Source organism: Coffea arabica, chromosome 10c (genome assembly GCF_036785885.1).
Source record: "Coffea arabica cultivar ET-39 chromosome 10c, Coffea Arabica ET-39 HiFi, whole genome shotgun sequence".
NCBI lineage: Eukaryota > Viridiplantae > Streptophyta > Magnoliopsida > Gentianales > Rubiaceae > Coffea > Coffea arabica.
The window spans coordinates 12,047,942-12,075,859 of record NC_092329.1 but is presented as its reverse complement, the minus strand read 5'-3'; the positions used below and the strand labels follow the sequence as shown (position 1 = coordinate 12,075,859).

The 27,918-nt window shown below is 34.3% G+C and overlaps 2 protein-coding genes and 1 long non-coding RNA gene across 5 annotated transcripts; all 3 read left to right on the top strand.

Moving 5' to 3' along the window:
* The first annotated feature begins 968 nt into the window (after positions 1-968).
* LOC113732180 (uncharacterized) lies at positions 969-3,450 on the top strand. 2 transcript variants are annotated; one of them, XR_003458694.2, is made up of 5 exons: positions 969-1,367; positions 1,745-1,813; positions 2,043-2,439; positions 2,587-2,771; positions 3,132-3,450. It is a non-coding gene; the product is annotated as an uncharacterized lncRNA (long non-coding RNA). The 2 variants fall into 2 exon arrangements; XR_011822431.1 differs by having other exon boundaries at positions 970-1,813.
* Positions 3,451-8,350: 4,900 nt separating this feature from the next.
* On the top strand, positions 8,351-14,967 carry LOC113713908 (protein NRT1/ PTR FAMILY 5.10). The gene is made up of 4 exons (XM_072068969.1): positions 8,351-8,642; positions 8,746-8,963; positions 13,028-13,575; positions 13,990-14,967. Exons 1-4 carry the CDS (start codon positions 8,489-8,491, stop codon positions 14,807-14,809), a joined length of 1,740 nt encoding a protein of 579 aa, XP_071925070.1. The 5' UTR covers positions 8,351-8,488; the 3' UTR covers positions 14,810-14,967.
* A 4,815-nt stretch (positions 14,968-19,782) lies between these two features.
* LOC113713403 (protein NRT1/ PTR FAMILY 5.10) lies at positions 19,783-23,628 on the top strand. Of its 2 annotated transcripts, none has more exons than XM_027237123.2 (4): positions 19,783-19,971; positions 20,076-20,293; positions 21,433-21,980; positions 22,364-23,628. In XM_027237123.2, exons 1-4 carry the CDS (start codon positions 19,821-19,823, stop codon positions 23,178-23,180), a joined length of 1,734 nt encoding a protein of 577 aa, XP_027092924.1. In that variant the 5' UTR covers positions 19,783-19,820; the 3' UTR covers positions 23,181-23,628. The 2 variants fall into 2 exon arrangements, with proteins under 2 accessions (XP_027092924.1, XP_027092925.1); XM_027237124.2 differs by having other exon boundaries at positions 19,833-19,971; positions 21,572-21,980.
* Positions 23,629-27,918: the final 4,290 nt, after the last annotated feature.

Below are 27,918 nucleotides of genomic sequence, written 5' to 3'. Positions count from 1 at the left end.
ATAAGGTTTGAATTGGATATCTTTGACCGAAATTTAGACCCATTAAATTTAGTCAAACTCAGATCTAGATCCTGATTTATACTCAGATCTTTGTGGGTTTGAAAAAGTAAATTAAAACTCAGACCCTTATGAATTTGAGTATCCAATTGGTACCTGTGAATATTTTTTTGAACATACAATAAGAACTAAAATAAAAATATTTTGAAAATATATAGAGTTAAAAAATAACATAAATGCCATTTAAATTTTATTTTCAAATAGTAAAATTAACATTCAAGATGTTGAATGCAATATTATAGACTCAAAAAAGAACTATTATAAACTAAAACTATTTATTCTCAAAGTTTCATCTAAATGATATAGAATATTAGATTATTTTATGAATTTACTAATATATATATATACACACACATAATTTATTTATACATGAATCTGAATAGAGTCTGATCTGGATCTAAATTTTGGTTTAAATTATAGAAAATCAAATCTTACCTAGACTCATCACTCTCTTATAGGGTCTGGATTTAGATTTGACAAATTAAAATAAAATCCTACCAAAGTATATTGTAAAAGTCGACCAATTGACATACCTATTTCTTATTAGTGGAAGAGGCACACCTTATGAGTATAGGGCGTACAAATATATTTTGAACATACAATGAAGAACCAAAACAAAAGTATTTTGAACATATTTTTTTTTCTAAACATAAAATGAAGAACTAAAATAAAAATATTTTGAAAATATATCTTATCTTACGTATATAAAGCGTGCAAAGCCTAATGAATAGTGCAGGATGAGCCGGTTATCGCGTGATTCTCGTGGCTTTGAGGGGTGTTTTGGTCATATTTTTGTGGCTTTGAGGAGCGTTTTGGTCCTTTGTCATTCGGTGGTAGTGGCTGCGCTGGAATTTCCCGTGTGTCTGCGTGGCTCTCATTCCTTTCTTCTCATCCGCGTGGCTCTCATGCTTTTTTTCTCATTCTTGGCCTGTTCTTGGTTTTGGGAGCACCGCTTCAATTCCTCATTCTTCTTCTTAGCTTTCTCTGGCCAGTGGCGGTCAGCAATTTTCTCTCATTCTCGGTCAGCAATTTTCTCTTTTCGTTATACTGAGTTGTGCCCTGTTCTCTCACCATCGAAGTTCACTGATACAATTGCTCGGTTTTCTCCATCTCTCCGTCTCTGCTTCATCCTACACATCGCCGCCCTTTCAATCACCTACTGAGAGATGACGCATTCCAGTTGAACACTCTCAAGGCGCGCATGAAAGAATCAACCGGATAGCTTTGCTTTTTCTTGCTGCTCTCTCTAAGTTGCTCTACACACTTTTCCAAACCCTCTGCCAATCCTCTCTTATGAGAGCTGCTTGAAGGTGGGTAAAAATATTTTTCTGGCACTAGGTGAAGTTAATTTTTGAGGCTTTAGCTTATTTCCTTCCTAGCCTGTTTTTTGTCCTAAAAATTTTGCCAAGTTTGAAACCCAACCATAGCTACAGTTGATTAAACTTAATAGCCGTCTTATTGTTTAGGGATGAAATTGATTTGTACCGTGACCTTTGTTATGTCTGGATTATTTATTTTATTTCCAGTTTTTTTTTATTCTTTTCAATATGATTTAATAGAAAGCTTCAGTCATGGGTTTGGCCTAATTTTTTTCAATTTTGATCACTAGAATTACGGTTTACTTAGTTTTAAGGTTCCTAACAAATTTCTTGTATTATCTAAGAATTTAAGTAAAACTCATCTCCAGTATCTTCGATACTTCCAAGTGGGGTGTTATTCAGCTCAATAGTGGCTTCGCTCAAACTCCTCAGATGAGGTACAAGTTACATTCATAGTATCATCCTTTCTGGAATGCTTTTTTGTCTCTATCTAGCTATTGATATTTGTGGGAAGTCTGTCTATTGAAATATGGGAATGTATCTATAGTGTTGCTGGGAGACCATACGGAACATTTATTATAGGGCATTTTCCTTTGTTCAAATTTTGATAGATAACTAGCTGAACTTCCTAATTACTTCTCTGTTGGTTTCACTTTGTACACTCAGGTCTTCATGGAAAAATCTTTCTCAATACAAAAGGGGATATAGCATATATAGGTATTGCTGTTAATCCTGATACCTGAACAAAGTCCGCCGATTCAGGAAGTGATCCAAGCTGGTGTTGTCCCTCGTTTTGTTCATTATCTTATTACGGAGGATTTCCTCAACTTTAGCTTCAAGCTCATTATTCCCCATCCTGCGTACAAAATGAAGATTATATTTGTTTGGTGTTACGTATAAATATCTTTTTCCATCCTTTGCAAATTTGTAGTTTGAGGCAGCTTGGGCTCTCACAAACATTGCTTCCGGGACATCTATGCACGCTAAGGTTGTAATAGACAATGGTGATGTTCCCATATTCGCACAGCTTCTTAGTTCTCCCAGCGATGATGCCCGTGAACAGGTACATCTTTGACGGATGATAAAGAAATTTCCTCTTCTGGTGTTTGGAATCATGTTCAATGCCTTGCATTGCTTTCTGGATTTTGAATGTTGCATGATATAATTGTTATTTATCTCTTATTCCTTAATTTTCTTTTAACTACATTAGGCTGTATGGGCTCCGTGAAATGTGGTTGGTGATTCCCCAAAATGCCGTGATCTTGTTCCTGGTCATGGAGCTCTAGGTCCTTTGCTGGCTTAGCTAAATGAGCATGCAAACTATCATTGTTGCGAAATGCCACGTGGACACTATCTAATTTCTGCAGAGGCAAGTTTCAGCCATATTTTGACAAGGTACTACATTCAGCTTGAATGTCTGTTCATCTCACAGCTCTTTCAATTCTACAGGATTATGTGCATGCTTTGCTCTTTCAAAGCTTTTTTCGTCTGTAGTGGATGCCAGAGTAGTCCACATGTCCCTCATAAGAAATTGCTTTGACACCCCCCCTGTCCATGTTTGCTACATTCTTGTGCTATGAGACATTAAGTAGTTGCTACATTCTTAACTTCCTCCATCTTGTTCTGTGGTCAACTGATTGATTCACAGCCAATCTTGTTAACTTATGCTTCCTGATAATTTTTTTTTTTTTTTTGTAAACTGTAACAAAAGATTATTTGGTCAATGATATTTTATGTTTTTGTTTGTGAATACAGAGAGAATGCAAAAGTTCAGTTGGATTACATACTCAACGTCACCAAAGGCTCGTGTAATTACGCTGGATGGATTGAGAAAAATTCTCAGGAGTCATTAGCGTTTATTTTGAACCTAAATGAATTGGTTGGCTATACTATTATAATTGCCGTTTGCTTTTGCTTTAGTTTTGTGTACAAGATTAATATAGTATATGCTAGCCCACTACAGCTGTTATGTATATATATTTTTTTCAGAAACGGTAGGAATTGTATTAATGATTTAAAGCTTTACATTTGGTGAGCAAAGGCTCCTAAAAGGCTATACAAAAGTGTTAGATCACCAAGGATTGTTCCATTCCTCATCACCATATGTGCCTAGAGCATATCTACTTACATTTTTAACCAAGCTATCACTTTCCCTATCTGAGCAGAATGAGCATTTTTGAAACAAAAGCTCACTATAGCTGTTATAAATTGTTCCCATTTTATTGCTATGTGATATTTATGGTTTAGTTTTAAACATAAACATGCAAATCTCTCAGTCTCCTGGGCTAAATTTTGGTGTAGAAAGTTTACATTATATCACAGGTTTAAGCAAATTTCGGTGCACACTATATAATATATTTAAATGATATTTTTCTTAAATGATATTTTTCTTAATACGTTCCACATTATATCATTGGGTTAGGTAAATTCATATTACCTTCGCACGCATCGTACGCTTGTACCAAGAAGGCAAGAAGTGATAGCTAAAGCCCCCCTCCCAAAAAAAAAAAAAAATATATATATATATATATACCCAGTCATACTTCACATTGTACAACCCAACCAATCATCTGTTAACTATGTGAAAAAAAAAAAAAAAAACACAAACACACACACACGCACGCACACAACACTAACAAAAAAATATACCACAGCAGCAAAAAGACCAATCCAGGCTATCTAACGCATGGCGTCAGGGCCTGAAAAACTAGTAGAATTCAAAAATAGCATAAATACCATCTATTTTTTATTTTTAAATGGTAAAATTAACATTCAAGATTTTGAATGCAATATTATAAACTCAAAAAAAGAACTATTATCAACTAAAATTACTTATTTTCAAAGTTTTATCTACATGTACATTCAATCTTTCATTTGTTTGCTTTTCATTTTTTCCTTTCCCTAAAAAAGTTTGTATCAATTACAATGACATAGAATATTGGATTATTTTATAAATTTTAATATATATATATATGTACATGTATATGTATATGTGTGTGTTTATATATATATATATATATATAGACACAAACATATACAACTCTCACATAGGAGATATAGACACAAACATATACAACTCTCACATAGCAGAGGAAAACTTGCATGTGCAAAAGGTCGACCCAAATAAAGAAAGCCCTCATGAGAATGTCTTGGGCAACCTTGTATATTCATCTATTCATCAAAGTTTTTAGAACCAGACCGGATCGGTCGGTTCGACCGGTTGGACTGTGAATCGGACATACCACCGGTCCAATCCAGTATTAAATCCGGAAGTTAATGAAAAATCACTAGAAACCGGTCGAACCGTATGAAGCGCTAAAAACCGCATGAATCGTAACCCGGCGGTTTTCCTTTCCCTAAAAAAGTTTGTATCGATTACAATGACATAGAATATTGGATTATTTTATAAATTTTAATATATATATATATATGTATATGTATGTGTGTTTGTCTATATACATAGACACAAACATATACAACTCTCACATAGGAGAGGAAAACTTGCATGTGCAAAAGGTCGACCCAAATAAAGAAAGTCCTCGTGGGAATGTCCTGGGCAACCTTGTATATTCATCTATTCATCAATGTTTTCAGAACTAGACCGGATCGGCCGGTTCAATCGGTTGGATCGCGAACCGGACATATCACCGGTCCGGTCCAGTATTAAATCTGGAAGTTAATGAAAAACTACTAGAAATCAGTCGAATCGTATGAACTGCTAAAAACCGCACGAACCGTAACCCCGTGGTTTTCTAATTTTCAAACAAAATGTCAAGAATGTAGCTACGGAAGTTTGAACCTCAGTCTTTTTGTTCCCATAAGGCACTCTTCACCACTAGACCACAGCTTAGTTTGTTGAGAGTTCTACTTAACTTGACTAAAATATAAATTAAAAAAATCAAACCCTAACATTAAAAAAGAAACAGTCAACACACTTTTCTTTCAAGTCTCAATCTATCACTTTCTCAGCTTTAGGCGGCCAACAGCTCCAGTTCTCCTCTTGAATTTTTTTTTTCAATTTTTTCTTCTTAACCCTTTCAAACCCAAATATCCACAACAAAATTTTCTCAAGCCTTCACCTTTATCACTATCATCTTTTGCAGATTGTAGACAAGTTGGAAATTTCAACTTTCACAGGATATTTGAGACTCAAGAGTTTTTCCTGTTTTCCATCATCTTGGTAAGTTTAATTTTTCCTTTTTCAAGGTTTTTGTTTTCTATATTATTATCTTTAGCCGATTTTTTTTTTTGCATTTTCTTCTTTTTTTTCTCCAATTTTCATCTGTTTCCCCTAATTTTTGTTTTATTTTTATTTGATTAATTAAGGATGAAATTATGAATCATTAATTAATTTCCAATCATATTTGGAGAAGCTATTTTTTTGGATGAAGTATCAAATTAAAGAAATTAGACATGGATGAAGTATCAAATTAATAAATTTTGTATCAATGATTGTTCTATTTTTTCTATGCCATTTATTGTGTTTTTATTGCTTTTTCTATGCTAAACTAATTAGTCTACTGAATGCTCATTCATCTTGAATTTTATAGGTTTCACTAAAGCAACAAAATTAAAGACATGTTAAAGTTGATTTGGGAAAGTTGTCAAACAAAAGCTTAAAAAAAAGTGCCAAATGGACCGCATGTTTGTATGTCTTGGAAAATTCCTAAATGGTAACCTCAGGACCACATGTTTAGTACCAATTAATTTTTTATATGTTTAGTTGTATCTTTGTTTTTTAAAATTTTTTGATTTCTTTTTAGTTTGAGCAATTAGATTTATATTTTTATAATAAAATTTTAATTTTTTCAAGTTAAGTTGATGAAATTGTGAAGGTGGTGTTGTTGCTTATCATGCCATTGATGGAAATTTGTTATTCAAATGATTTGTTTTGAATACGAGTTAGACTCTTTTATGGACTTTTTTAAGAATTGTAAAAGAATTTCAATATTTATTTTATTTATTTTTGTGTTTTTATTTGTGATAATTGGTGAATATTTGGATTGTATCTATTCATATTTGTAATGAATTTATGAAAACTTGTGGTGAATTATGATATTTTAATTATGTTTATCATTCCAAGTTTTATGTGTAACTTTTAGGAAATTTGTTATTATCTCAACTTAAATTTAGTTATGTTGGTGAATGTATTTTAAAAACTTAAGTTATCACTAACCATGTTAAATTGTACATTAGGTGTCAAGTTCAAGTGTAGAATGAAAAAAAAAAAAAAAAAAACCAGAAAACCGGTGAACCGGCCGGTCGGACTGGTCAGACTGCGAACCGGACCCCTCTCCGGTTCGCTGATCGGTCCGAGTTTAAAAACATTGCTATTCATCTGTCCTGTATCGGACTTGCTCTCTAGAGTTAATTAACAACACTTTTGTGCTCTTTGGAACTAATTAGTAACTAATATGATGGGATTGTCAATTGACCTATGTGGTTGGTTTAAACTTTTAAAGACAAGAGTTCATTTATATGACCGGATAATCTAATTGCTTTTAATTTCTCTAACCAAAAATTTGAATTATTTTTTAGCTACTCTTTTTTTTCTTTTTTTTGTAAAAAAAAAAAAAATGGAAGCTGTAGGCTGCTTATGTAAAATTAAAATGGAAAAGAAGCTGACTCTAACAAAAGCATTGCCCATGTTCATACTTGGGCCTGCGAACATGGGTAAGGAGCTAGCACTTGGGCCCCTTGCCACCTGTAATTAATTCTAGACACAGTGAACTGGCCGTAAGGGAAAATTTCCACGAAAGATGATGCACGTACAAATTAGAGAAAGCATGTTATACAATCAGACGATAGTCCCGTAAAGGTCGGGTTGGGACGCCGGGCCCGGACCGCAGGGGATTAGTCGAACCCCGTAAGAATTGATCCGAATGTCCCTGTGTCGAAAAAAAAAATAAAATCAGACAATAGTCCCCAGTCCACTGCCCAGAAAATTAAGTAAAGGCATCTAGAAACTCCTCTATAAAGTTTTCATTTTTCCTTTTTTTATGGGGTGAGAAGTGCATCTAGAAATTACTATCCAGATGACGATCAAACTGGTTGTACTTAGAATGGTTGTCAATACAACGGTTCATGAACAACTTATAACTCTACAAATTATTTGTTAAACCTCACAACAAACAGGTAATTATTATGCATTAATCCCACATAAACAGTAACAAGATAGCACACTTCTATTATAAAAGTTATTTAAACAGTGTTAACCATTCAAAAATGAACAATCGTTCTTGCCCCCAATCCCATTCAAACAGTGCATGTCAGAAAAAAAATTCATTATACTTCCATTGGCTCAAAACGAATTATTTATAGGAGTGATTCCAATTGTATGATAAAGATGTCCAAACTAATATACTGCTAGCTTATTGTACAATAAAGAAATCTATGGATGATTAAACCCCAAGACATGCAAGTCACGTGTTTGGTTGGTGAATGCTAATGACAGATAGGTCCAATTAGAGGCTATTTGGCTTGAGAGATTGATCTTGGTACATCCCTGAAAGAATAGAATATTGTAACGTCTCCACTTATTCGAAGTAGATCTCTGCAAACAATTTTCCTATACTTATTAACTTCATTTAAATTTAACCCATTCATGAAGACAAGTATCATGCTTAAACAAGGTAATGGCGTTGCTTGAAAAAAAAAATTATCATTTAAATATTCAGAGCGAATTGGCAGGTTCAATCCGGTTAAACTGTGACTCGAACATGACGTTGGTCCAATTCTATATACAAGTTGAAAAATCTAAAAGAGTTAGCAAAATCTGATCAAGAATATATTAAATCAATAAAAATTGAACTATTAAATCGATTTTCACTTCTTTTTTCATATCTCAATATTATCCAAATTATTCAATCCCACAATAATTTAAAAAAAAAAAAAAACTTTGATGGTTGAATCAATTGAATCGCGAATCTCATCCAACAAGTTCACCCATCTGTTTGGGTTTGAAAACATTAAAAAAAAATCCAAAATCGTCATTTTCGTGGTGGAGTATATTACTGACACAATATCATAGCTCGTACAAGGTTTATATATGATCCCACTGACCAAACAATAAAGGCCAAGGTCAAGTGAGCTCAGCACAGCTGTACCAGACAATGGTGTCCTCTACAGCCACGGCCGCTAACATTTCCGATGCCATTGAAGCTCCAACATTACTGGACGACGGCGTCCAAGGAAACGTCGACTACAAAGGCCGCCCCGTCAACCGTTCCAAATCCGGCCGCTGGAAATCCGCATCTTTCATCATAGGTAAAATAACCATCTGTATAAAGACGGAAAACTAGTCAAACAACATATATCCCGGCCCATTTTTTTTTTTTTCTGATTTTACTATAATTTTCCTGCACTGCAGGTGTAGAGATGGCTGAGAGGTTTGCTTATTGCGGAATAAATTCGAATTTGATAAGTTACTTGACAGGCCCTCTCGGCCAATCCACTGCCACGGCGGCCGAGAACGTCAATGCTTTGTCCGGTACGTCGCAGCTCTTGCCGCTTTTGGGTGCATTTGTCGCCGACTCGTTTCTGGGTCGTTACCGCACCATCATACTTTCCTCTCTGCTATATATCATGGTTAGTAGTTGTACTTTGTGCTTACCCATTGGTGCCTTGTTAATACCAAGTGTGCACAGTTCTGTACTTCCTATTTCATGCCTCTTTAAATTATTTGTGTGCTTTTGATAAGACGCTTGGTCAAAAAGAGTATTTTGTGCACTAATCAACACAAAAATGAATAAAATTCAACTCGCCAAGTCATCTGTAGAAGTTTAATTACCGAGCCAAACTCGACAAATTTGTCCGTATGGACTTTTGCTTGTGGAGTTTTGAGTAGAAATAGACAAATTTGTCTATAGGGAACACTAGTTACCCGGATCAAGGGCCTCTACAATTACCGGTGACAACTGCACAGTATGGTGCAGTCCTTAGCAGAGAAAATGTAGACATTATTACAATAATAAATAGGGTTAAAAACAAAAAAATACCCAATGGTATATTTAATACACAGGAAAGCCCCTTATGGTTTCAAAACGTATAAAATGACACCTCATATTTTGAACTAAATTGTAAAATTGACGGAATCTGATAAACTTAACGAAAATGACGGTTTCGGCTGATAAACTTATCGAATTCCATTAAGTTTACTATTAAGTTTATCGGATTTCGTTAAGTTTTTTGTTTTATTTATCGGATTTCGTTAAGTTTATTGGATTCTGTCAGTTTTACAATTTAGTTCTAAACATGAGGTATTGTTTTGTACATTTTGAAATTATGGGGAGCTTTCCTGTGTATTGGGTATACCACATAGGGCTTTTTTATTTTTAACCCTAATAAATATAGATACTAACACAACAATAAGTAAAAACACAATAAGTTTTCTCTTTTGTTGAAATTTGTGTCTTAAAATTTTTTGTGTTTTTACATGTCGTTGTATTAGTGCCTACTTTTATTATTCTGGTGTCTACATATATTGTGCTAAAGTTTAGGGCTGCAAACAAATCGACCAGCTCGCAAGCAATTCGAATCAAGGCTCGAGCTGACCAAGTCGAACTCGAACTCAAAAATACTCAACTCATTAGCTTGCGAGTTAGTTTAATTATATATATATATATATATAGATTTATTTATTTATTTATTTTTATTTTAATAGTAAAATTACATATATATTTTTAATATTTTATTATTTGTTAAGAAAAATTATTATTTTATTCATTTTTATAAAATAAAATAATTATTTTTTATTTTTTTAAACTCGTCGAGTCGAGCTCGAACTCAAGCTGTTACATTGAGAGTTCATCGAACTCGAGTTTAAATTTGAGTTTTATAAAATTAAGTCGAGACTCAAGTCAATTAGAATAAAATTCGATTCGACTCGATTCGTTTACAGTCCTACTAGAGTCTACACTGTGCGATGCCATTGCGATTGGTAATTATAAAGACCCCTCATCCCTAGTTACCCATGGCTGTGATAACGCCACCACAACACTTATTTGCCCCTACGGTATTGTGCAGTGTAGACATTAGCAAAGTAAATATAGATACTAGAACAATAAAAGTATACACTAACACAACTAGGGCTGCAAACGAGGCGAGTCGAGTCGAGTTTTGACCTAATCGAGCCGAGCCATGACTTAATTTTATTGAATTCGAACTCGAGCACGAACTCGACGAGCTGACAATTTCAAGCTCGAGCTCGAAAAAAAATTAAAAAAAATTATTTTATTTTTAAAAAAATAAATAAAATAATATTTTGTTAATAAATAATAAAATATTAAGAATATATATGTAATTTACTATTAAAATTAAAAAAAATAAAAAAATATATATACTTAAAAAAATAAAAAAATATATGCACTTAACATTTAAAAAAATAAAAAAAAATATATATATATATATATACTCGAACTCGCGAGCCGGCTTGTGAGCTAACGAGTTTAATATTTTGAACTCGAGTTCGAGTTCGATTTCGACTCGAGCCAGCTCGAACTCGATTGAGCGGCTGGATTTGTTTGTAGCCCTAAACACAACTGAATTGTAAAAACATAACAAATTTTAATGAAAAAGAAAATTTGTCTTAGTATCTGCTTTTATTGTTCTAGTGTCTACATTTATTATACTAATGTCTATACTACACGATAGTACTGGGACTGGTAATTGTAGAGGTCCATCATCCCTAGTTATCCAAAGCCGTGATAATGTTACCACAACACTTATTTTAACTAGTGCTTGGGCAGACACAATGCGAGTGTGCAACTAATAAAACATTATTAAAAAGATTCAAATTATCTTTTTGTGGGAAAGTAGCAGTTTAAAAGAGCTAAACTATTTTAGTATTTTAGTGAAGTTGTAGTTTTTTGTTAGAGAAGTAGTAGTTAATTCAATAGGATGTGGGGTGGTTGTAGGGGCGAGATAGTTGAAATGATGTAATTATCTTTAGAAATAAGGGTAGATTAGGTAATACACTGAATGACATAATTTAGTTACACCAAATCCCTCTTTCCTGCTTTATATATAGTGAGATGTCAAAGTAAATTTTTAATTCACAAATTTATCCTTTTCAAAATAAGGCCATAATAATGTCGCAGCACATGTTAACCATCCAAATAAATTTTTACCCTATCCAAAATGAACTCTGTCTTTGACTAACGCAGAGTGGAAATTTATTTGAGTAAATCTTATATACACTAACAGTGTATACACTATCATCATTGAATTCATGACACGTGTAAAAGTTGGATTTTAAATTTAAATTTTGCATAGTTGTCATTCATCCAATATTGACCGTGATACTCTGTCAGTATAGGAAAAATTAATTTAATTTGAGTTATTTTAGGAAAAAAATTTACTTTGACACTCACTCAAATAAGGGTCTATTTGGCACCCTGTTTTGCTGATGTTTCATAAAGGCAAACTTTTGTTAAAATACTATCCACACACTTTAAAACATCTACAGTTGTCAGAAAAACATAAATAAATAAATAAATAAGGCATTAGTAGAGGAGATGGGTAACGATGGTGGATGGCGAGTGTTGGGAGAGGGGGAAGGGCTCTAAACCAATCTTGTTCGACCTTGGCTCAATTAACAATTCACCAAGAACCAATCTTACTTTTACAACTCTTACACTGGTGAAGAGCTTGATTTGGTTGTCTACAATCTCGGCGGATAATATAGCCTTAATGTTACTGTAAAAAGTTTGCCCTTAAAAGATTCAAAAAAAAAGTGTGGTTTATATTGTGATTTCAAAGGACCCTCATAAAAGGCCTTCTGTACTTGTTGCTTTTCTTTAATTTTTTCCTTTTTTTCTTTTATTTTTTTCCGTTGCTATTTGTCTAGCTTTGCTCTATAAGCAAATATGGCAAATTGAAACATCAAAATAAATTGGTAATATTGGTGAACTTTTATATATGGAGGTATTGGAATATAAACTCTAACTTCTTGTTTTTTGAAATTTTAAAGGCACTCCCCAATTGCATATCGGCATTTACTATCTTTTTCTTCTGCACTAACTGATAAATATACCTATGTGTATCCATAAAACCTACTGGAAAACCTGCACCTGCTATAGCCATTGAAAATTTAAAAACTCTTCTGCAGAAAAGTCAAAGAATGCTAAAAATCACTTCTTGGCAATCTTAGCTACGTTGACATGTTTTAGGACTTAAATACAGTGCCTTTAATTATGTTAAAAGCCATTTGCAAAACAATGCTTGTACAACATAATCTAAGGTGGATGTATGTCTGCCTAAGCTTGATTTTGGTGATTCAGAGGGAAGTTAGTTAATAGTGATACCAAAACAGTGACTCTTCGTTCTAAGAAGCAGGATTCATGTGCAAGCTACAAAGAAAAAGATATCGTTTTGTAGATGTATTTTCTTAAAATTGAATATACAGCATCATTTAAGCCTTGTCCACAGTTCTCTTTGTTGTTGCCTGTTGAAACTCTAGTTTCTTTTCGATCACATTATGTGCCAAATTTGATAGTTTGACTGCTTATGTTCTACATGTTTGAGGCCTCGTTACTTGATGTTTCCATTCCGGAAGTAAAAATAGGAAGAACAGAGTAGTTAGGGATTTCTTCATGGATACTTCCAGAATTTTTGCAACAATTTGTTGAGCCTTGCACTACTTTGAATCACAGGGACTTGGCTTCTTGACCGTTTCAACAGTTTTTACCGCTTCCAAGACATCTGACTGTCAACATGCAGCAAATGCTATGAATTGTTCTCCTTCTGAGTTCCAAGTTATCTTCTTCTTTTTTGCATTGTACATCATAGCAGTAGCTGAAGGAGGGCATAAGCCTTGTGTACAAGCTTTTGGAGCTGACCAATTTGATGGACAAGATCCTGAAGAGTGCAAAGCCAAAAGCTCGTTTTTCAACTGGTGGTATTTCGGTATGTGTGGGGCTATAACAGTCACATTAGTGGTTTTGACCTATATTCAAGAAAACCTTAGCTGGGGCCTTGGATTTGGAATTCCCTGCCTTGTAATGGTTTTTGCACTCATCTTGTTCTTGCTTGGGACTTTTACCTACCGATTTTGCGTCACTCGTGAGGAGATAAGCCCTTTTGTGAGAATCGGGCGGGTATTTCTGAAAGCAGCTAGGAATTGGAGAATCACTTCTTTTTCATTATCCATGGAAGGGGAGTCTCAGGGCTTTCTGCCTTGCCAAGGTTCACAAGAGTTCAAGTGAGAAACAATCTTGTTCTAAACTCTTAGTTACCGAGACTTTAAGTTCTTTCCTTCATTAGCATGCTCTAAAGTTGCTTGATCTTTAGGTCCTTGTAAGTAGGGTGTTAATGACTTCTGATGACTTAGTCCATATGACTTGAAGGGTGTCATTATTGGCTTCTGGCTTGAATGGATTGGTAAATATAGCATGGATAAAGTCAGTTTCCACTTAACAAATTAAGGGACTTATTTGAATGTAATTGGTGTTTTCACTTCAAAGTTGAATCTTGGGAAATCATGCCTCATCGCCAGTATCTTGTTTAGAATGTGGTTAAATTAAGACTTCTACTGTTTGATCTTCACCATCAGTACCCTGAAATCCAACATCTCTTCCTTTAAACATTTTGGTTGTTTTTTGTTAAATTGTCATAGGTTTCTGAACAAAGCATTGCTAGCACCTGAGGGTTCAAAGGAAGGTGGCAACGGTTGTAGTATCAGGGAGGTTGAAGAGGCAAAGGCAGTTCTGAGGTTATTTCCGATATGGACCACATGTTTGGTCTATGGAATTGTGTTTGCGCAATCATCCACTGTGTTTACAAAGCAAGGTGCTACAATGGACAGATCTATTAGTCCAAGCTTTGAACTACCAGCTGCATCGCTGCAGTCTTTTATCACTCTTTCGATAGTTGTGTTTATACCTATATACGACCGAATCTTAGTCCCTGTTGCAAGGGCTATAACCTCAAGACCTTCAGGTATAACAATGCTGCAGCGAATTGGAATTGGAATACTTCTGTCAACTGTTTCTATGTGTATAGCTGCTGCGGTTGAGATGAAGCGTCTTGAAACTGCTCAAGAGTATGGGTTGGTTGATAAACCAGAGGCTACAATTCCTATGAGTGTGATCTGGATGATACCTCAATACTTAATTCTGGGAGTATCTGAATCACTTGCCATGGTTGGTTTGCAAGAATTTTTCTATGATCAAGTGCCTAATCAATTGAAAAGTACAGGTCTGGCTCTATACCTCAGTATCTTTGGGATAGGAAGCTTTCTGAGCAGCTTTCTCATTTCTGTAATTGACAAAGCCACAAGCAGGCATGGACATCAGAGTTGGTTCTCGGACAACTTGAACAAAGGACACCTGGATTACTTTTACTGGCTCCTTGCCGGACTTAGTGCTATTGCACTAACTGCTTACCTATATTTTGCAAAATCCTATGTTTATAACAGAGGAGGAAGTAATATATGAAGTTGCCTGCCATGTCTGTCCTGCTCAATGGTTTGGTAGAAAGGAGACGACAGTACAGGACCTAAGACATTTATGTGGAAAGTGTTTATATAAACCATGATGGCAAAATGATGGACGGACATTGGTAAGAAAACGGGACTTTTCCCCTTTGCCATCTATCACTGATTTTATGCGACAGTTTTGAGTTACTTTGAAAAAAACTTTGACAGAATAAAGTTGCCTTAAGATTCAAATCAACAAATTTAAACATTAATCAGCTAACCGTGAGATTCCTTATTTAACTCTCAAGTTTCCATCTAACAAGTAACAAATCGAAACCGTAACTTGGAGGAAATTCTTCCAGAACAATCTACTTCGAGGCTATTTGATGAGAAGGAGAGGCAGGTTTGGGGAGAATTAGATAGAGAAGGCAACAAGAAAGAGAAGAAGAGAAGTAGGATTGGAATGTAATCGAGTCGAACTTTAAAACCGTCAAAACTCAAATCAAAATTTTGAGTTCAAATAATATTCATATTACTATATATAGAAGGACAGAAGGATGTTAGTGCAAACTTTTTGTATCACCTTATATGTCAAAAATACCTTTTTAAAGTAAATTTTCACACTATTCACATTCCCTAATTTTCACTATCCTAATTTGAAAGAGTAAATTTTAGATATACTGATAGTGTATACACTATCACCATTTGATTCATGATATGTGTGTAATAGTTGAATTTCAAATTCAAAATTTGCAGAGTTATTATTTATCCAATACTGCCAGTGTAGGAAAGATTAATCCAATTTTAAATATAGTAACTTCTTACAAAGAAAAAGTAGTGTTTATAAAAGTTTTAAATAAACAAGTATATGTTTACCATGATATGTAATAATTTAATGTGAAAAAATAATCATATATTTTTACGAAATAAGCACACGCCTAGGGCGTGCCAAAAGCACTAATACAAATTTAAGATTGAGTTGGAGCCCCATTAGATCTGGGTTAGGATCCCCACCATTAGTTTTCTTTCCATTCTTTTCTCCATTTATTTATATCTAAAATTTTATAACTCTATAAATTAATCTAATTGTGTCATCACTTTTCTTTTGATCTTAGATCAGCAACTTAAAAAATGATATTCTTTTGCAAATGACATTCAATTTACATGAAACATTTGAACGGTTAAAAATAAATTAAAATTATAACAAATTTTGTAATGATTAATTAGAGGGCAAAACTCAGTTAATTTCACACAAAATTTTATATGTAACTAAAAAATGTGATGAAATTTATTGCAAAAGGTGCTTTTTTTAATATAATTTTATTAGGGAGTAATGGAGAGAAATTCTTTTCCAAGGCAATGGAAAGGAGCCTAGTCCATTAGATCTTAATATAATTTATTTTTCATTTATATGGAGTGACTTTAGTCGGTAAATTTTAATTGTTACATCATCACTAACATTGCTATAGTCAGAAGATTCATCCGTGATAAAACAAAATATACTAATTTTCAAAAATAAATCATAATTAAAAGGTAAGAATACTTTTATTATCTTTTTCATGGATCATTTATAATTACCAAGTTCAAAGACTAATAAAAAAAACTGTGCATTAACCTAAGTTATAGCATAGTTAGTAAAATAAAGGACGGGTATGATATGGGATATTATACATATGCATATTATACGAATTTTTTTTCCAAAAGTATAATTAAATGTTTCTCACAAAAAATACGAATTCAGCAAAATTACATTTCTAAATTCATACTTTGAATCGTGCATGTATATGTGAAAGTTATGGAATTAAAGATACACGTAAAAGTAACATAGTGTTTAGAAATTATGCTACATTTACACCAATTTTAACTCTTCTTTTTATATATGAGACGTTAAATTTATTAAGATTTTATCACCTTATTATTTTCGTATGTATGTGTCTATAAAAATCAAGATGTATATATATATATATATATATATATATAGATATATGTCATTCTTATTTTGTATATAATTTGGAAAGTTGGCATTATCCTTGCTCAAATAGTTCATGTAGTATAATACGTCAAAACTTTATTACGTGTTTTATAAGATTAGTTGAAAAATACAAATATTTTTTGGAGTATTTTTAAAAGGTATGAAAGACAATTTTTTTGAATTATACACATAAATATGTATTATATGAGCATAATACGAGTTTTTACTAACTAGGATTAGTACACGCTAAATCATGATTAAAAAAAACACTTACAATATTGTGCGTTTAATGTGTAACTATTTAGGTTGCAAATGAATCGAAGTCCTCGCGAGCAACTCCAGCCAAAGCTCGAGTTGAACTCGAGCCGACCAAATCGAGCTTGAACTCGAGGCCAAAAATACTTAACTCGTTAGTGCGTGAGTCGACTTGATTATATATATATATATATATATATATATATATATATATATATATATATATAATTTAATTAATAAAATTATATATATATTCATAATATTTTATTATTTGTTAAAAAAATTATTATTTTATTTTTTAACCTTGAACTCTATTCGAATTTGAGTCGAACTCGAGTTCGAGTTTGATAAAACTAAATTGAGATTCGACTCGATTTGATTGGATCAAAAATCGACTCAACTTGACTCGTTGCACATGTAGCAGTAACTCTAATGAGTCAACTACTAGGAAAATAAAACTGTAGTTTTAGTCCTTAATATTTAGTCTATGTGTCAATCTAATAATCAATGTTTTAGACAAAACAATTCTAGTCCCCCAAAGTTTTTGATATTAGGCATATTTAGGACAATGGCGAAAATTCAACATTGACTAACACTTAAAGTCTAATTACGTTAGTCAACAACTTTGATTTTGCACTTTCAATCCCTAATGTTCGGAATTTGAGTCACTATAGTCTCATAAAATTTAAATAGTTATATTGAGATTTTTAGAATGAAGTGAGATGCCAATTAGACTAAAATTATTTGAATGGGCAATAGGAATTCCAATTAAACATTTTTTCTTTTTTATTTTTATTGCATTTATTTATGCAACTAATTTGTCATATACTTCCTTTCTTTTGCATATTTAGTTTTACATTTGGTATAATATTAAATAATTAGCTAATTATAAGTTCTATCATTTTTCACTTTTAGTGATAATTAAAAAACTTAATTAAATATATCTTTAGAATATGAAGAATATATTCTGTAAAAATATATTATGTTGATCCTTTTTATTTTTGTATTCACTAGGTTGTAAATTGAATTTGAAATGAAGTCAGTATTTTGTAAAATTATATGAATTAGCCATAATTATCAAGGTACAGAAAATTAAAAATAAATTTTAAAACTTTAGTATTGAAATGTTAGATTTTTAATAGGTAGGAAGACAACAATAAACCAAAAAAAATTCAAAAGTTCCTAAAGCTGTTTCATATTGGTACTTACCTTGGCTACATTTTATTATTACAACCCCTAACTGCAACAATTTGAGACCAATGTCTAACAAGTCATGCAAGAATTTGTGTAATAGTGATGATAATAAACTTTTACATTAAAAGGTATAATTTCAGAAACCTCCCTTGAGATTTGTGACAATATCAATTAGCACCGTTGAACTTTAAAAAGTATCACTTGCCTCCCATATTTTCAACTTTTTCAAATATTATAAACCTATTTTAAATATATTATTAAAAACTCATTTTTGGATGGAGAATATGTACTCACCAGTCACCAATATTGCCCTTTTCTTGTGCACCTTTTTTGTTTTTATAACAAATCTAGTTAATTCTTTAAACTTTTAAAAACTTCTTCGATATGGTTTTGTAGTTAAGAATTGTAGGTGTTAACAAGATTTAAAAACATTTTAACACTTTTCATGCCAATAGTTGGCACAATAAGTATTAAATTTAGAAATTCAAAAACACTTTTTCGATAAAAGAGTAACTTCTTTCAATCTTTGAAAACATAACAAATGAGTTTATGAACACAATTTTAAAATTTTTTTCTAGTTTGTAGAAACTCTAACAATTTGAAAAGCTCCTCAAGTTGACTGTAAACACTTTGTAGTTAATAAAATAAATTATTTAGACCGTAAAGCACCTACCATTATATTGTATTCCACTAAAATTGCGCATTCACTCAATTTGTCTCAAGCTTTTCTTACTATACTTTTAATTTTGAGAAAAAAAGTAGGACAACAAAGGACACTTTTGGATTGAAAACATGTTCTCTATCCAAAAATGAGTTTTATAATATTTTATATTGACATGAGTTGGTAATGTTACAAAAAGTCAAAAGTAGGGAAGTAAATGATAATTTTCAAAGCTTAAGAGTACTTAGTGAAATTATTAGAAACCTCAAAGGAGGATTTTGAAATGATCCCACATTAAAATTAGAATCTTCTTTTCTTTGAGTAAATTTATTTTATATATTACCCTTATATTATCATTCAATTGTAACTTATTCATCAAATAGATTAAACACTTATTTTCATATAATATGTTTTCATAAGATTTTGTGGGGATTTAGGAATACATATTTCAATTCATCTTAAAACCCCTAATTATGACTACTAGAAACTTAAGGAACCACATATTTCAATTCATCTTAAAACCCCTTGGGGACAAAAAATGTAAAGTCAAAAATTTTGACTAACTTTTTTTTTTTGGAAGAAACTTTTGACTAACATTAAATTGAATTTGACGTTAGTTGTCTTAAATTTGTTTAAAACAAGAAACTTAGGGGACTAAAAATGTAAAGTCAAAATTGTTGACTAACTTTTTTTTTTGGAAGAAACTTTTGACTAATTTTAAATTGAATTTGACATTAGTTGTCTAAAATTTGTTTACAACAAGAAACTTTGGGGACTAGATTTATTTTGATCAAAACTTTAAAGACCAGTTTAGCACACAAACCAAAAATTAGGGACCAAAATTGCAATTCTCTTAGGAAAATAATTAAGACCAACAGTAGATTAAAAACCAAAAAAAAAAAAAACAAAATCTCTCCCACGTAACCCGCAAGTGACGGTGCTAGGAACATGGCTGGATCTCCCGCCACGGAGGCCAACATTTCCGACGCCATTGAAACTGCGTTACTGGACGACGTCGTGGATGGAAACGTCGACTATAAAGGCCGCCCTATCAAGCGGTCCAAATCCGGTCGTTGGAAATCGGCATCTTTCATCATATGTAGGAAGCCAAAACCATCGTTATACTTTCAAATTCAGAGCTGGTAAAATTTGAAGCAAAATAAAAATCGATCACCCAAATTTGATTTGTTGTCTTTATTGCAGGTGTGGAGATGGCAGAGAGGTTTGTTTATTATGGAATAAGCGTGAATTTGATCAGTTACTTGACGGGGCCACTCGGCCAGTCCACAGCTACGGCGGCGGAGAGCGTGAATGCTTGGTCCGGCACGGCGCAGATGTTGCCGCTCTTGGGTGCTTTTGTGGCCGACTCATTTCTCGGTCGATATCGCACCATTTTAATCTCTTCCTTGCTCTATATCCTGGTCAGTAATTACTACTTGTACTTTGTGCTTTACCTTTGGTACTACTTCGATACTAGAGTTGTAATTGAATTAAATTAAGGGTGTCTTTGTTTACTAGTTACTAGTCTGTTGATAATTTGATATTATCCATATGTGAATGAAGCTCCATCTAGAAGAGGCCCGGAAAGTGACAAGTAGGCGTTGAAATTTTTTTTTTGGGTTAAATAATGATTTACAAAGGAAAAAGTTATACTAAATTAAGTTGGCAAGATGCGTCCATGAAAAAGGACAAGGTTTGTTAAGGTTTTGATATCATGAGTTGAGCTAGACAAGTTGATCAATGCTAAATCTCATCCTAGCTCCGTGCGATTAGTTAGTTAACTAGCCACTGGTCAAGCTTGATTTGATCATCGATGAACTTGCTATGTAGTTCATATCATGAGCTCAGTGTTAGGGCTGAAAAGAAAATGAAATTGTGATTATTCTTGTGGAATTTAAGGAATCCTCCATCCAATACTTGTTGCTTTGTTTGCATTCTTTTTTTCCTTTTGTATCTTGTTTTGCTCCTTGAGCAAAATACGGCAATTATACGAGCAATTAGCTGGTATTCTTGATGACCACTAATTTGTGGATTAAGCTAAAAGTCAAATCTCTTAAAAGAGAAGGTGCGTGAGTTTATGCCTAAGCTTTCCTCCGATGTTTATGGGGAAAGCTGTCACACAAGAATATAAACATGTTGGTAGTAAATAGGAACACTGGATCAGTTACTCTTTGTTCTAGGAAGCTATCATTATACCAGAAAGAAGCTTAAAAGAACAAAGAAATCATTATAGATTACTACTGCTTTGCTTTAGCTCGTCTATAGTTCCTTTAGTTGTTGTTAAAAATTTAATATATTTTGGATACAATAATCCTCTGCATCTGGTAGTACAATAGTTTATGTTTCACAACAGTGAGACCTAGCTATGTTTAAATTATGAGAATGAGATTAGATTCAGTGGTTAATTATTACTAAAGGAAGTAGATAATAGTTCAGGAGAGAACTTACACTCCTGGTTCCAGACTTTTTACTTAGACAACTAAAGTGGTCAATAATCCTGCAACAAAAAGCTTACATTATTATTACAATTTGTTAAGCCTTGCATTGCTGTGAATAACAGGGACTTGGCTTCTTGACTCTTTCAACATTTTTTACCTCTGTCAAGTCATCTGAGTGTCAAAATGCAGCAAAAGTTACGACATGTTCTCCTTCCGAGTTCCAAGTTATCTTCTTCATTTTTGCATTGTATCTAATAGCAGTAGCCCAAGGAGGGCATAAGCCTTGTGTACAAGCTTTTGGAGCTGACCAATTTGATGGACGAGATCCCAAAGAGAGCAAAGCTAAAAGTTCGTTTTTCAACTGGTTGTTTTCTGCTAGCTGTGGGGCTATCACTGTTGCATTGGTGATTTTGACCTATATTCAAGATAACCTTAGTTGGGGCCTTGGATTTGGAATTCCCTGCTTCATCATGTGTTTCGCATTAATCCTGTTCTTGCTTGGGACTACTACCTACAGGTTTCAGGTGAACAGTGCTGAGATGAGCCCCTTTGTGAGCATTGGTCGTGTATTTCTGAAAGCAGCTAGGAATTGGATAACCACCTCTTCAGCATCATCAATGCAAGAAAAGTCTCAGGGCTTTCTGCCTTGCCAAGGTTCTCAAGAATTTAAGTGAGAAATTCTTGTTCTTTACTTTTGAATACCGAGAAATTTTCTTTACCTATGCTGCTACATGAGATAAAGTTTCTTGATCTTTCGCTTCTTGGAAGTTTGGTGCTATTGAGTTCTAATGACTTTTTCGATATGCTTAATGTATTTTGTTAAGTTCTCCTGGTTTCAAAAGATTAGTAATGGCAACATGGGTAAGATAATTTCCACTTAATAAAATAATGAATCAGTTGAAATTTAAATGTTGTGAGAACTTGCTTGATTGACTTCTTGCTTGTCAAACCTCATGCAGTGTATTGTTGATGTTTATGATCAGAAATCTGAAACCAAATTCTCTTCCTTTAAATGTTTAAGTTATTTTTTTTTGTTTAATGCAATCGTTATAGGTTTCTGAACAAAGCACTGCTTGTACCTGATGGTCCAGAGGAAGAGAGAAACCTTTGTAGCATTGGTGAGGTTGAAGAGGCAAAGGCAATTCTGAGGCTATTTCCGATTTGGGCCACATGTTTGGTGTATGGAATTGTATATGCACAGTCATCCACATTGTTTACCAAGCAAGGAGTTACAATGGACAGATCTATTGGTCCAAGCTTTGAAGTACCAGCTGCTTCACTAGAATCTTTCATCAGCCTTTCTATAGTTGTGTTTATCGCAATCTATGACCGTATTTTGGTTCCTATTGCAAGATCTATAACCACTAGACCTTCAGGTATAACATTGCTGCAACGGATTGGAACTGGAATATTTCTCTCATTACTTTCTATGGTTATAGCTGCTCTAGTCGAGACAAAGCGCCTTCAAACTGCTCAGGAATATGGATTGGATGATAAACCAAAGGCTACGATTCCTATGAGTGTGTTTTGGTTGACACCTCAATATTTAGTTCTGGGAGTTTCTGAAGTATTTGCTATAGTTGGTATGCAAGAATTTTTCTATGATCAAGTGCCTAGTGGACTGAAAAGTACTGGTTTCGCTCTATACCTCAGTATCTTGGGCATAGGAAGCTTTCTAAGCAGCATTCTCATTTCTGTACTTCAGAAAGCCACAAGCAGGCATGGACATGAGAGTTGGTTCTCTGACAACTTAAATAAGGCACACCTTGATTACTTTTACTTCCTGCTTGCTGGACTTAGTGCTATTGCATTAGCTGCTTTTGCATATTTTGCAAAATCCTATGTTTATAATCAAGCAAGTAATACCTGAAGTTGCCCTAACCATGTCTACCTTGCAAAAAGGTGTACAGATAGCGGATGACAGTACAGATTGTAAGATTTTTCTAAGACAGCGCTGGCAAATTGTGTGGCAGCTTGTGCTAAACTCAAGCTGTTTGTGCAGCTGCTGATCATGACAGCAATAGATGAGCCTGCAGCCCGTCACGACGAGCAACGGACAATTATAAGCTTTTTCCTCCAGTAAAGAGAGCAAACTGCATACGGTGCATACACTGCTTCCCCAACTTGTATGAGGGTTGTATGAGGGTACGATATGCTTTGGTAAGTCGAGACTGGTCATGGTGAAACCTGAACCGCGGCGTATTTCTAAATATGGTTTAGGGCAAACTTCATCTTTCCCCTTAAGGGGAATCTTTTTGCTTGAACTTGTATATATCATTGAATTGTTTATATAAGATTCCCATTTTTGTTTTTGTCAATCAGCATGAAAGGTACCTCAAGTTTTGCGAGTCGACCACGGAAGCCTAGGTGCCAATTTCCTCCAAAATATGGGTAGATTACCATTCGTAATGGGCGACTTGGAGTTAGCAAGATGAGATCCTTTTTAATTTAACTTTGTCGGGACGTAGGTAAGGAAAGGGGACGTGGGCCTCTTGCATGCTACTTTTTTCTCCCCCCAAACTATTGCATGCCGAGGAAATTAGTTACTTAACTTATCTTTCAATGAGCATCTTGTATTTCATAAAAATTGGAGGGGCAAAAAGGCTAAATAGTGTTAAACTATTGTTTGCATTGACTTTTGATCATCAAACAATTATTCATCATAAATTAGCCACTAAATTAACTAATCAGCACATCCATGGTTATTTCGTCGATTATTAGTTAGTCTAGTGGTTTTAACTTAGTGTATAGTAAAGAAAAATTTGAAAATTAATAATGCTTCCATCTATTCTATGGACATTTCTCCTATCGAAGTGTAGGACTGTAAGTAGTCAATTTTTTTTGTTGGCATGTAACGAGGATGCAATAGCTACAAGACAATGACTTACGTACCAAGTTGAAGTCCGACAAAAGAGTAAGTGGGTGGTGAGGGTTTACAAACCAGGTTAATTTAAAAGTTTGATGATGACACCAAAATCACTGCCGTTAGTGATGGAAAATATGGTCTAGCGTGTGTCTTCTTTTTCTTTTTTTCTTTTTTTTTGTTTTTTGATAGAAAATAAGAAAAAAGTTTAGATGGTTTCGACTTCAGTCAGCCACTGTCATAGGCAAGATGTGCCCCCAGAAGATTAAATATCGATGACAATAGAATTTAACATATGATCTTTTGTGAGAAAGTGGCTCATCTTTATTAACTAAGTTAACATTTGTTAACAAACATGGTTTAGTTGAAGCCGCGAAGAACCAGACGCTAGCTTCGGAAAGGTGTGTTAGAAAGAATGTGCATGGAAACTGTGTGAAAGAAGAAGAAAGAAAAAGAAGGGATTTAATGGATGTCTATATTGTGGGTAAAACATGTTAGAGACTTAGAATGGCCAGATTAGATTTTGTGCTTTCATAGCTAGATATCCAACAATTAAGTGGTGGTCGAGCAAGTTTTAGTTTAGTAGTCAAAATCCAGTTCCAAATATTAGAGGTTTTGAATTTAAGTTTTCTTCTCTTTATTTTTAAAAATTCCTCTCATTTTGTACCTTTTTTTTTCCTAATAAGAGAAGAATGGAATTTAAGAAACGAGAAAAAGATTGGAGGATTAGAATCTAGAACCTCTATGTTTTGGGCATCAACCACTCCTTGTCTACTTAAAGAAAATAAAAAAAAAATCTAACAATTAAGTGGCTTTGGCACTTCATAATTAGCTTCAGGCATTCTGTTCTTACAAATGCAGTCGGAAAAATTTGTTTAGCACATGCCACGTGCTTTGTTCGTCATTCTGCAGGAATAACTCACCCACCCATTATAATAAAAAGCAGATCTTCCGAAAACAACAATAGCATGCGCTAAAACAACCAAGGAGGGGATTTATTACGAAGAGAACGTCAAATGAATAAATTAATCAAGTGGGTACGACCTCTCGAAGATTATTAGGAAGAGCAAGAAATATAAAAATGTACTACGCATGCAAAAGAAAAAATAATATTAAGTTCATGTACTTTTTTTTTTTTGGGTAAGTATTAAGTTCATGTATTTGCATACGCGTCAATGGATTTTTTTTGAGGGTTTTCTTTTAAAAAAAAATACTATTATGATGAAGGTTTTATGATTTATACAAGGGTAAAATTCAGAAAACCCGTTATGATATCGTCAAAATTTGGGAAACCTCCCTATTTTTCAAAAAGACCCATAAAACCCCATCGTGATTCAAACTGATCTGAAAATTAACCTATTACTAGTTAAGTTGCTTGCAAGTGACGTGCACGCAACTAAAAAACACAATCTTTTATCCAAATTAATAAATTTTTTATCCCTTTGTAATTTTTTCATTTTTTCATCACTTTTTTTTAATTCACTCTTGTGATTGTTCATCCCCTCCCCCCTCCCCCCCCTTTTTTTTTTGTTTCTCCTTCTATCTTGCATCAACACCGGATAGTAGTAACGTTTTCTAAACACCAAGCCATCATGTCTACCACCTATCACTACCATTTTCATCACCATCTCCATCACTAATCAATAGCACTAGCACCACATACAAACATGATTTTAAAATTAGATTTTCTCAATTAGCATAAAAAACTCCAATTGTATAAAAATCTATCGTGCGTTTGTCATAACCATGTTCCAGTCCTAATTTGAGTAAACTTTTGATAGGAAAATAAAATGTAGAGCGATGGATTTTGCATGCTCTACCACCACTTTCCTCTTCCCCGTGCCACCTACCCTTCCTCCTCCTCTTCCCTGATCCCCCTTTCCCTTACTCTCTCCTCCTTTGCTTATTGTTCCCCTCTTCTTCGCTTTTAGATCACCATATCTAGTCGTGAGGAAGGGGGGTGCAACGGGAAAAGATGGAAAGAGGGAGGAGAAGGCAGATGGTCTCTCTCTTGGGAGTCTCCTTTCTCTCTCTTGGGAGTTGTGCTTTCTTTTTCCTGGGTGTGGGAGTTTATGTCTGAAAGGTCAAACAGTTTCAAAAGTTTTCAAAAGCTCACATACTCGAGACATTGAATTCCCAAATGCCTTGCTACCAACAAAATCAGATTATGTAGGGACCGGCGACAAATCTGCACTTTTTGTCTAAAACCACTTAACTACCAACATCATTTATGGCTGACAAATGAAGAGCATACTGGTAACGAAAACAGAGCTCATACCTGCATGGGTGCAACAAAAAACTGAGTCTTTCCACTCGACCGTCTTATTAGCTTTGACAGGTAAAGGGTTAACATCTCCTTGCTGAACTTTGTTCGATCATGTTTTTGTCTTTTATTTCTTCTTCGTTTTTTTCCTCTGGTGGCTGTAGGTCTTATTTTCTGCTTGTGTAAGTCTTAGGAGTAGTAGTCCTTTTTGGTCAGTAAAGGTCAGACTTTTCTCTTGCTTGGTGGGATCAGCTCTTGGTTAGCTTTGCTTTCAAAATCAAAAGTTGTGTTTGGTATTTTCCTGGAAGGTAAAGTGTCGATGGCAGAGGATCTAGCTTCTATAATGCAGAGATTCGCACTCTCTGAGCAAGAGTTAGGAGGTACAGCTCTTGAACTGGGAGATGCTAACACGGGTATTCAGGAGTGCCAGTTGAGTCTGGTAGGAAGAGTGATAGGGGAGAAGATGATTAACTTTGTGTGGTTGAAAAATTTTGTAAGCCTGGCTTGGGACTGTCCTCGTGGGTTGACTGTTATGGAGTTAGGACCTAACTTGTTTCAGTTTATCATTCCGAGTCCTACTGATAGAGAGAGGATTCTGAATGGAGGACCTTGGATAGTAGATAGCCAAATATTGATCCTCAGAAGGTGGTATAATGGGATAGAGGGGGACAATGGTGCTTTTAAGTTGGCTTCTTCGTGGATATAGGTGTGGAATCTTCCTATACATCGGATCTCGAAAGAGGTTGGGTGGAAAATTGGATCCATTTTTCCAGAAGTGAAGGAGGTTATAATATCCCAAACGGGAGGAAAGGAAGGGAGGCACTTAAAGATGTTGGTGATCGTAGATATTTCTCGTCCACTGGTGAGAGGATCAGTAGTAAAGCTTAGTGGAGTAGGGAAATGGATTAGTTTCAAGTATGACTACTGCCCGAACTTCTGTTATGGGTGTGGTATAGTTGGACATAGTGAGAGAAATTGTAAAACTTCTTCTACCACAGGGAGAGGACTATCAGATAACCAATACGGACCCTGGCTAAGAGGTAACTGGAATAAAGGAATTCCACAGGCTGAACAGACCATAAGTAGAGGAAAACAAGATGAGGTGCTGTAGGGTTTTAAGGTTGGGGAACTGGTGCGAAAAGGAGGAAGTGAGGACCCTCAGGGTTTGGAGAATGGCATGAAGAGAGGCTATGAACAAAGGGTTATGAGAAAAGAGGTGCCAACCAAGGTGATAGAAGTACAAGAAAGGGAGGCCCAAGCAATTCCAAGTATAATGAGCCAGTAGGATAGTTTAGAGGGGACAAGCAGAAATCCGCGAGTTTCAGCACCTGTTGAGGTACAAGACAAGGAGACAAATAGCATCACTGAAGGACAGGATATGAGGTCAGGAGATCAATATAACATTGAGAGAGAGAGGAGAAGCGGGGCAACAAATGTTGTAACTGTGGATGAGGGGGATGTAGGGATGGAAGAAATGCTGCA

Bases quoted from the DNA above. Each gene is read 5' to 3' on its own strand.
- LOC113713403 (XM_027237123.2), top strand. From the start codon at position 19,821: ATGGCTGGATCTCCCGCCACGGAGGCCAACATTTCCGACGCCATTGAA. The intron at 19,972-20,075 runs GTAGGAAGCCAA...TCTTTATTGCAG, and splicing joins ATCGGCATCTTTCATCATAT to GTGTGGAGATGGCAGAGAGG. The intron at 21,981-22,363 runs GTGAGAAATTCT...CAATCGTTATAG, and splicing joins CAAGGTTCTCAAGAATTTAA to GTTTCTGAACAAAGCACTGC.
- LOC113713908 (XM_072068969.1), top strand. From the start codon at position 8,489: ATGGTGTCCTCTACAGCCACGGCCGCTAACATTTCCGATGCCATTGAA. The intron at 8,643-8,745 runs GTAAAATAACCA...CCTGCACTGCAG, and splicing joins ATCCGCATCTTTCATCATAG to GTGTAGAGATGGCTGAGAGG. The intron at 13,576-13,989 runs GTGAGAAACAAT...AAATTGTCATAG, and splicing joins CAAGGTTCACAAGAGTTCAA to GTTTCTGAACAAAGCATTGC.